This window comes from Dipteris shenzhenensis, chromosome 31 (assembly GCF_047967505.1).
Source record: "Dipteris shenzhenensis isolate YYH24624 ecotype China chromosome 31, Dip_SZ_1.0, whole genome shotgun sequence".
In the NCBI taxonomy this organism is placed as follows: Eukaryota; Viridiplantae; Streptophyta; class Polypodiopsida; order Gleicheniales; family Dipteridaceae; genus Dipteris; species Dipteris shenzhenensis.
Genome location: NC_141626.1, coordinates 25,072,437 through 25,080,696, shown reverse-complemented (window position 1 = coordinate 25,080,696; position 8,260 = coordinate 25,072,437). Strand labels below are relative to the sequence as shown.

Below are 8,260 nucleotides of genomic sequence, written 5' to 3'. Positions count from 1 at the left end.
TGTGTGTGTGTGTGTGTGTGAGAGAGAGAGAGAGAGAGAGAGACAGAGAGACAGAGAGAGAGAGAGAGAGATACATTTACTAATGAAAATTATTGTGTGTGTGTGTGTAAAGAAATAAGTGTCAGTGTGTGAGATACATTTACTAATCAAAATTATTGTGTGTGTGTGTGTGCATGCGCGCGCGCAAGGCGTGTGCATGGACAAGAGGAGATGCACCTTCGCATGAGAGAGAGAGAGAGAGAGAGAGAGAGAGAGAGAGAGAGAGAGGTTCACTATATGTAAATCCTCTATATCACATCCATTCAAGGCCTAATTTAAAAGTCCCTTATCTCTGAAATTTTTGTGAATAAAACACACCCTTTTTCTATTCAAGATGTGAATAGCCCCTTTAAATGGTACCCTTATGTCTGACTATAAAAAATGATTTTAAAAATCCCTTCTGTTGAACCCATGTGCTATGCTTACATATTTGTGAGTGACCCCCCCTAGGAGAGAGAGGGAGAGACACACCCAAGAAACAATTAAGCCTGAGGGAGAACCATACAGCCGACCCAAAAGATAATATATTGAGAGTCATGCACATAGCTATTAGTCCTTTGTCCTTTTAACTTCTCATAACCTTATCCAAGTTGCAGACCCTCGTTAGTTGTTGGCTGGTGATGTGTGAATCACAACTATTTGCACCACCATAACATGTATAACCATTAATACTTTTCATATGGGAGCTTGCACATGGATCTCACAAATAGTCAATATCATCTAAACTTCACATTAAAACTCTTTTAAAAAATAAGTACTCATTGCAAGCTTTGGTGAGAAAGTATCTCTACTCATGCTTTTAAATAATACATCTTAAACCTTTTAACCAAGTACCCATTTGTCTTGCAGCTATATATTATTGAATACAGCAAACAATTTTTATAGTGTACTTTTTTTCCATAACTTTGCTTTTGATATTTATTCACATGATTCAAATGTAATCCCCCCCCCCCCTCTCTCTCTCTCTCTCTCTCTCTCTCACACACACACCTATATATTAAACTAAACAATTTTCACAATAAAGAGAGTGCAAGTTAGAGGGGGTAGAGCTCAATTGCAAAGGATCAATATTTACTAGCAAGTGATCAATACTAACATTGTTACACACCATTCAAGAGACTAGTGGTCAATTTGTTGAGCATTGATTGCTTGAATATTGACCTCAATAGCAACATAATTAGCAATCTCTATGGTCCTATAAAATCATCAAGTTATAATTGCCTCATTCTAATGAGGGGCATCTTTTTTAGTGATAATTTCGTAACTAATAAAATTTTCATTTCTTTGTTTTTTAGCGAGAAAAAAAGTGAAATGTTTATTAAAAAGTAGGGAAAAGTTAATTACAGTGCATTGCGTGAGGATTCTAAACTCTTCTTAGAATCGAGCAAGCAGATTGAAATGCAGTAGACATGTTGCAACTATGTTTGAGGACCCTAACAATATCCTCCTACAAGTCACAACAAAAAGAAGCTGGAAATGGCACATGATATAAAAAATTTCATTTCTTTACAAATTTCATTCAAAAAAGTGTTAAAATGATCTTGTAGTGGATAAAATTTTATGAGTTAAAAGAAGATATGCCCTATGAAGCATTCCTTGCTTGATTTCAAGGGCTCAAGGTGTGAGAAAGCAATAATGAAAGCAACGTTGCTTTCATGTTCAAGATGCCCAAGCTATAGCTTTTTTAGTTTCTATTCTACCTCACTATATCTCAATGTTATGAGTCATTTGAGTATCACATATAGGGTCCCTCTAATCACCCTTGTAACATAGGTGAGGTTCCTTGCTTGCTACCATGGTTTCCATGAGCTTACTTTAATAAGGGATTAGTGCAAAGTAGTGGAAAGTTCTTAAATCTACATGTGTGTATTGCAGTGTTCCAATTGGCTATAAATTATAATGTACATGTCCCAAATTTAAGTATGAGTGCCTAGGGAGTGTAGCTTGGGAGACACATTTCCTACTTTGTGCTCGACCATAAAGAGTGCCCCACTCTTTGAGTGGAGCTCGAGTGATGGGGACTCAATCTCGGAAATGAGCAAATTAGCGTAATAGCGAAACGAAGGCGGTTTACTACTTTTCACTCCACGACTCTAGGCTTCTATGTATACTAGAAGATGTTCGTCTCGTTCTCATTGCCCCTGACATAGCCACAGCTTAGCCACCCCGCTCCCATGGCTTCCCAAATCCGCCATTACTCCATGGGTGGTTCCTATCTCCTCTTGCTCAACTTTTTCCTCTATCTCATCGTTCTAGGAATCGCTGGCTGGCTTCTTGATAGCATGATGATGGGCGAGCGTAAGCTCCACCTCCCTCCGTTTTCGTTGCTCTGTTGTTCAAGCTCACGTTTCGATATCTATCTGGAGATCTAAGAGTTTTTCTCTTCGTGGCAGATTAGCCCCTCTTCGGCTTTCTAAGCTTGCGCGCTTTGTTTTACTTGCCCATATTTTTGCAGCTGTTTACGGTAACCTGGCTACCGGCAACTTCACTGTGTTCTCCCTCATCAGTGGCGCCGTCGGCATGGCTTCCGTCCTCACTGGTCTTCATCTTCTAAAGATATGGAGTTCCGAGACCGTCGCAGCAAGCATCTCTTCCGCTTGGATCGCCTGGTTGTTGATGCTCGTCTCATTTGGGTAAATTTCTATCGATTGTTAAATCCTTGAAATGTGCGACTGCACCGTGTAATCCGCGCCTCTCTAGTTTACTTTTTAGCTTGATCTGTGCACATCTTTAACGACATTGATGAAAGACATATTGACTCAGGCTGGCATGCAAGGAGATACATATCGGATTCGTAGGCACGACACTGGTGAGTTTGTTTTTTCATATTCGTCCAAGAGAGGGTTAATTCACGAATAAAATGTCATTAATTGTCGATTTCCAACTAGCAGTAATTTGATTCTCTTTATGATTTACAGAAATTCCTGGAGGGGTTCGTGGTGATTCTTACAATCACACAGGGATATTACGTGCTGGTGCTACACACGAGCGTGTGGTGAACGTGATTCTTACGAGTGACACAGGGATATTATGTGCTGGTGCTACACGTGGGCTTGTGGTGGATCTAGACTTTACACATTTGAGCAGAGAGCTCTTCCCTTTTCAAAAGCGATGGTGTTCATAAAATGTAGACTTATTGGATCCCCTTTAGGCATGGGTCTTGGGGAATGTAATGATCACGGTATCATCTCGTAATAATACGTGCGTAACGTTCTTGTTGTCACGCTTTTTAGACAAGTCGCCATCTGCGTGACTCGGTTGCTAAAATAGCGACAAGCTCTTTGAATGGAGTTTCATGTTCATGTTTGTCCAAGGGGTTAGAGGATTTTATGAGCATTGAGGTAATTATTTCATGCCTATAACTTGATAGTTTTCATTAAGTTTCATTCATCATTCGTTAATTACATCATGAAAATACCAACTTTCTCTCATGCAAAAGAACCTAGTTGTTGCCACTTCATATTTTTGGCCCTTGGCCGCAACATTGCATGCTATATTCCATACTAAATTACCTCTAGTTGTGACTTATTGCCTTATTTTTCTACTAAACTAAAGAAAATATTAATTTATGACAAATTTCTAAATGTAGAATCCATGAAATAGCATCTCAACATACATTTTATTAAGTTTAAATTGGATCTATACTTATTGTACTTAAGAACATATATATGAAAGCATAAACTTAATAATTGAAAATTTCAAAGAAAAGCACAACAAGAACAAATGTACTATGTTCTAGAATGCTTTGCAAATACAACATAACATGCTATATTATCTGTTGCAAGAAATGTGCCTCTAAAGTGATCACATGTATCCTACATTATAATCTCATTAAATCTCTAAGAGTCTTTCTCTCCATAATTGTTATGTTGTTGACAAATGCAGTGAGATATTTTATTCTTCATAAGATCTTTTGGCCATTACAAATCTAGGCTAAGCATGTCCTCTAACATAGTACGTTTGTTTTAATATACTCTAAGTCCACTTTTGTCTAAAATTCAATCATTCAAACCAAATAACAATCATGACTTATGACATTACAATGTTGCTTTCATTGGGATTCTCATTCAATAAGTACCACATGATGCCATGATGTTCAAAATAGATCTATATTGTCTACCCTATCTTATAACTTGTATCATAAAGCATAGATTTAATATAAATAGATTGCAATGATTATACTCTCACCTCTCATGATGGCATTACATTCACAAGAACTTGATTTTTTTCGCATTGCATCAAAAGTAAAAGATTAAAAAATAGTTAACCAGTTGCCATCACATTTGCTATCCATTAGGCTCTTGGTGACCTCATATAGTAAGATTCCCTCCTTGTCATCCAGGACCGTATGGTGCCTTTAATCCATGATCGGATCTTGATTTTTTTACAATAGTTAGGGTGATTGGCCCCTGACTTATAGCTAAATAGTGATCCCAAAATGTTGCCATAACTATTACTAGATTCTATAGGACTAAGTTTATCCAAGTAAATTTTCAATTGTCATAATCGAAATTGCAATCAATCCTTGTTTTGTGTGTTCTTAATTTATATGTAACTTTATATAATTGCTATCTTAACAAAAAATAATGCCACAAAACCTATAGGCCACAGTTAAGGTTGACCAGAGGGTAAAAGTATAGGGAGTAGAACAATGCAATCATTAAAGTTAATAGAAAATGTAAGCCACAAATTAAGGTTAATTAAGATGTAGGCTAAACTTTGAGGTGGATTAAAAGGCAAGCGTGTAGAGTAGAACAATACAACCATGGGCACGCATCAAGTAGGATTGAATAATAAGACCATAAGTAAGGCATAAGGGAGCATTCACATGTCCAATGTGGTGCCCAATGTGGCATGTCGCATCACCTACTACATACTATTTTTTATACTATCATATAATGTGGATGCCCAATATTGGCATCATTGACTTATGTATTATTCTCTGCTTGAATTCCTATCTGTTTCAATTGTATAGTTTGCTGGTCGAGGTGCAATTGTGTATCAAATTTAGATACCATGTCAGATATCTCAAGATCTATGTATTAACATTGGGACATGTGCCATTAACTACCTAGCCACCCAACATGTACTCGAGTCATCCTCAAAAGGACTCCAGGTGATGAGGTAACCTTCTGAGCACTAGACCGTATATGTCTCCAATGTAGCATACTCCATTGTTTATAGAGCTACTTCCTTTTCCATGATCAAGTGGCCACTATTATGGCTTGCACCTTTTATGTACTAAAACAATCTTTGTTCAAAAAAATATTGCAATTCGGTAAAATTAAAAGGCTACATTCTTTGCAAGGTGAGGTAACAAAGCTCATATGTGAGAGGATGGACTCCTGGTTGAGTTCTACCAACCTTGTGCGTCCATGCCTTCTAAAGCTCTGGCAAGATTCAAAAGAAAAAGGCTCACTAGATCCGAGAATCAATACAGGTATGATTGAACTAATACTGAAGGGAGGCTCCAAAGAAGAGATTAAAAATTGGCGGCCACCATTGACCATGGTAAACACTAGCTAACACTTATTTCATTAATTTTGGACTCATATGTCTACATTTGGACTAATCCTAAAAATCCTTCCCAAATGAAAAGTTTACTTTATGAAAATGTCATTCGAGAATCAAAAGTTTACTTTCTAGCATTGCCATTTCCATATAATAAATTTCACAATATCTCTCTATAATCATCATTAGGGGAGAAATGGGGTCTCAAAAGGGCCTTCAATTAGTGTTTCCTAATTTCAAGGATATTAGGGAGGGATTTGAGGTGTACCAATGAGAGTGCTCCAAGGTGTGGGACAATGGTATGTTGAGATGGAGGATGGGAAGGTCTATAAAGAGCCTTTTTTTATTGTTCCCCTTATAGTAGGGGCCACCCAAACCATCCACCCCCCCCTTAATCCATGCTTAACCCACTTTCCATGAGCACCTTCCCTAGATCAACCACCACAAATGGCATTCAAGAGAAGGTGGGCCATCTTGGGTGAGTTTTGATTACCCCTCCCAAATCATAAGTTTACTTTTTGACACTATCCTTTCTCAACAGAAACTATCTATATTTACTCACACTATTATTTTGGACTAATAATGCAAAAACTAGGAAACATCATTTGTACTTTACTCTATATTGTAAAATTCCTAATATAAATATTTATTTTAAAGAAATTCAATCCTCTTTTAAGAACAACTTTTTCTTACCTTATTAATAATTTAAATATACAAAAAAACATGAAAATACATTATATATATATATAATTTAATTAATTAATTAATTATATTTATATTTATACTTATACTTATATTTATATTTATAATAGTTAAGGTCCATGCATGAGATTAATTTACCATTAGAGTCTTCTAAAATCTACAAGACTTAATAACGGTGTTAATAAACACCTTTTAGAGTTTTGGAACTCTTAAATTGCCAAGACTTAATAATGGTGCCAATAAACACCTTTCAAAGTTTAAGAAAGAAACATCGGTATGATCTCAAAGAACTTTATAAACACCTTTAAATAGTTACAAAGGTTTTTTAAGATGTGTTTGCACTGAGCGAAGCATTTATCTTCAAATGATGCATCTTGATGGAGGGCAAAAGAGAAGGAAAGAAGGAAAAGGAAAGGGAAGGGGGAGAGACATGGGATGGAAGGGAAAGAGAGGTAAAGAGAGGGGGAAGCCTCGGGGAAGGAAAGAAGGTAAGGAAAGAGCGAGGGGAGGAGGGAGAGAGAGAGAGAGAGAGAGAGAGAGAGAGAGAAGGGGGGAGGAGGCAGAGAGGCGAGGAGAGAGGAAGACTCGGGAAGGGAGCAAAGGGTAGCTCTCTCACTCCCGCGGTAGTCCCCAAAAAACAAAAAAAGAGCAAGAGGAGGGGAGGGGGAGGGGGGAGAGAGAGAGAGAGAGAGACAGAGAGAGAGAGAGAGAGAGAGAGAAAGAGAGAGAGAGAGAGAGAGAGAGAGAGAGAGAGACAGAGAGAGACAAAGAGAGGAGAGGGGGGGGAAGGGGAGAGGGAGAGGAGAGGGAAGGGAGGGTAGCATAGCTCTCACGAGAGAGAGAGAGAGAGAGAGACGGGGGGCGGGGAGGGAAGAGAGAGGAGTGTGGAGAGGCATGGAAGAAAAGTAGGAAAGGGTGGGGAAGAAATGGAGGGAGAGAGGAGAGGAGAAGGGGAAGAGAGGCCACAAATCCCATTTTTCACCAAGTGTTATGCACAACTGCCAAAGAATAGTATTTAAGGTGTGCTATTGAAATGCACTCATACCCAATGGGCACAATACTTTGCACGTGTATCAATACAACCTATTTTGATTTGCTTTGGATTGTGAAAGTCACCACAAACCGCATTTTTCATCAAGTGTTATGCACAACTGCCAAAAAATAGAGTTTCAGCTCTATTATTCAAGCACGCATATACTGGATGGGCATGATACTTTACATTCATATCAATACAACCTATTTTAAGGTTTGTGCAAAGTATTGTTCCCATCAAATATGCTTTGGATGGTCAAACGTGCCACAAACTCCATTTTTCACTAGGTGTCATGCACAACCACCAAAAAACACACTTTGAGGTGTGTTATTCAAATGCGCACATACTTGATGGGCAAGATACTTTGAAAATTCATCATCAAAACCTATTTTGAGCCTTGTGCAAAGTATCGTGCCCATTATATATGCTCTGAATGGTCAAAGTTGCCACAAGTCTCGTTTTCCATCAAGTGTTATGCACAACCACCAAAAAATAGTATTTGAGGTGTGTTATTCGAACACGCACATACTCAATCTGCATGATAGTCTTGACACAATTAAGTATAATAGATGTTGAGGCTTGTTCAACTTATCATTCCCATCAGATATGCTTTGGATGGTCAAACTCGCCACAAACCTCATTTTTCACCAAGTGTTATGCATAGCTACTAAAAAACATGCTCTGAGGTGTGTGTTATTCAAATGCGCACATACCTGATGGGCACGATACTTTTCATGTGCATCAATACAACATATTGTTATCTGTATGATAAGTATCCTGCCCATCAGATATGATCTGGATGGTCAAAGTTGCCATAAACCCCGTTTTTCACCAAGTATTATGCACAACGGCTAAAAAATGGTATCTGAGGTGTGTCATTCGAATGCGCTCATACCCGATGGGTGCTATACTTTACACATAATCAATACAATATATTCTGAGTCATGTGAAAAATATTATTCCCATTGGATATGA

The 8,260-nt window shown here is 38.0% G+C and overlaps 1 protein-coding gene across 1 annotated transcript; it reads left to right on the top strand.

Moving 5' to 3' along the window:
* Window positions 1-2,156: 2,156 nt before the first annotated feature.
* LOC147881245 (membrane protein PM19L-like) lies at window positions 2,157-3,128 on the top strand. Its single transcript, XM_087370267.1, has 4 exons — window positions 2,157-2,337; window positions 2,495-2,672; window positions 2,803-2,848; window positions 2,958-3,128. The coding sequence occupies exons 1-4, from the start codon at window positions 2,214-2,216 to the stop codon at window positions 3,036-3,038; spliced, it is 429 nt and encodes a 142-aa protein (XP_087226393.1). The 5' UTR covers window positions 2,157-2,213; the 3' UTR covers window positions 3,039-3,128.
* The last annotated feature ends 5,132 nt before the right edge of the window (window positions 3,129-8,260 follow it).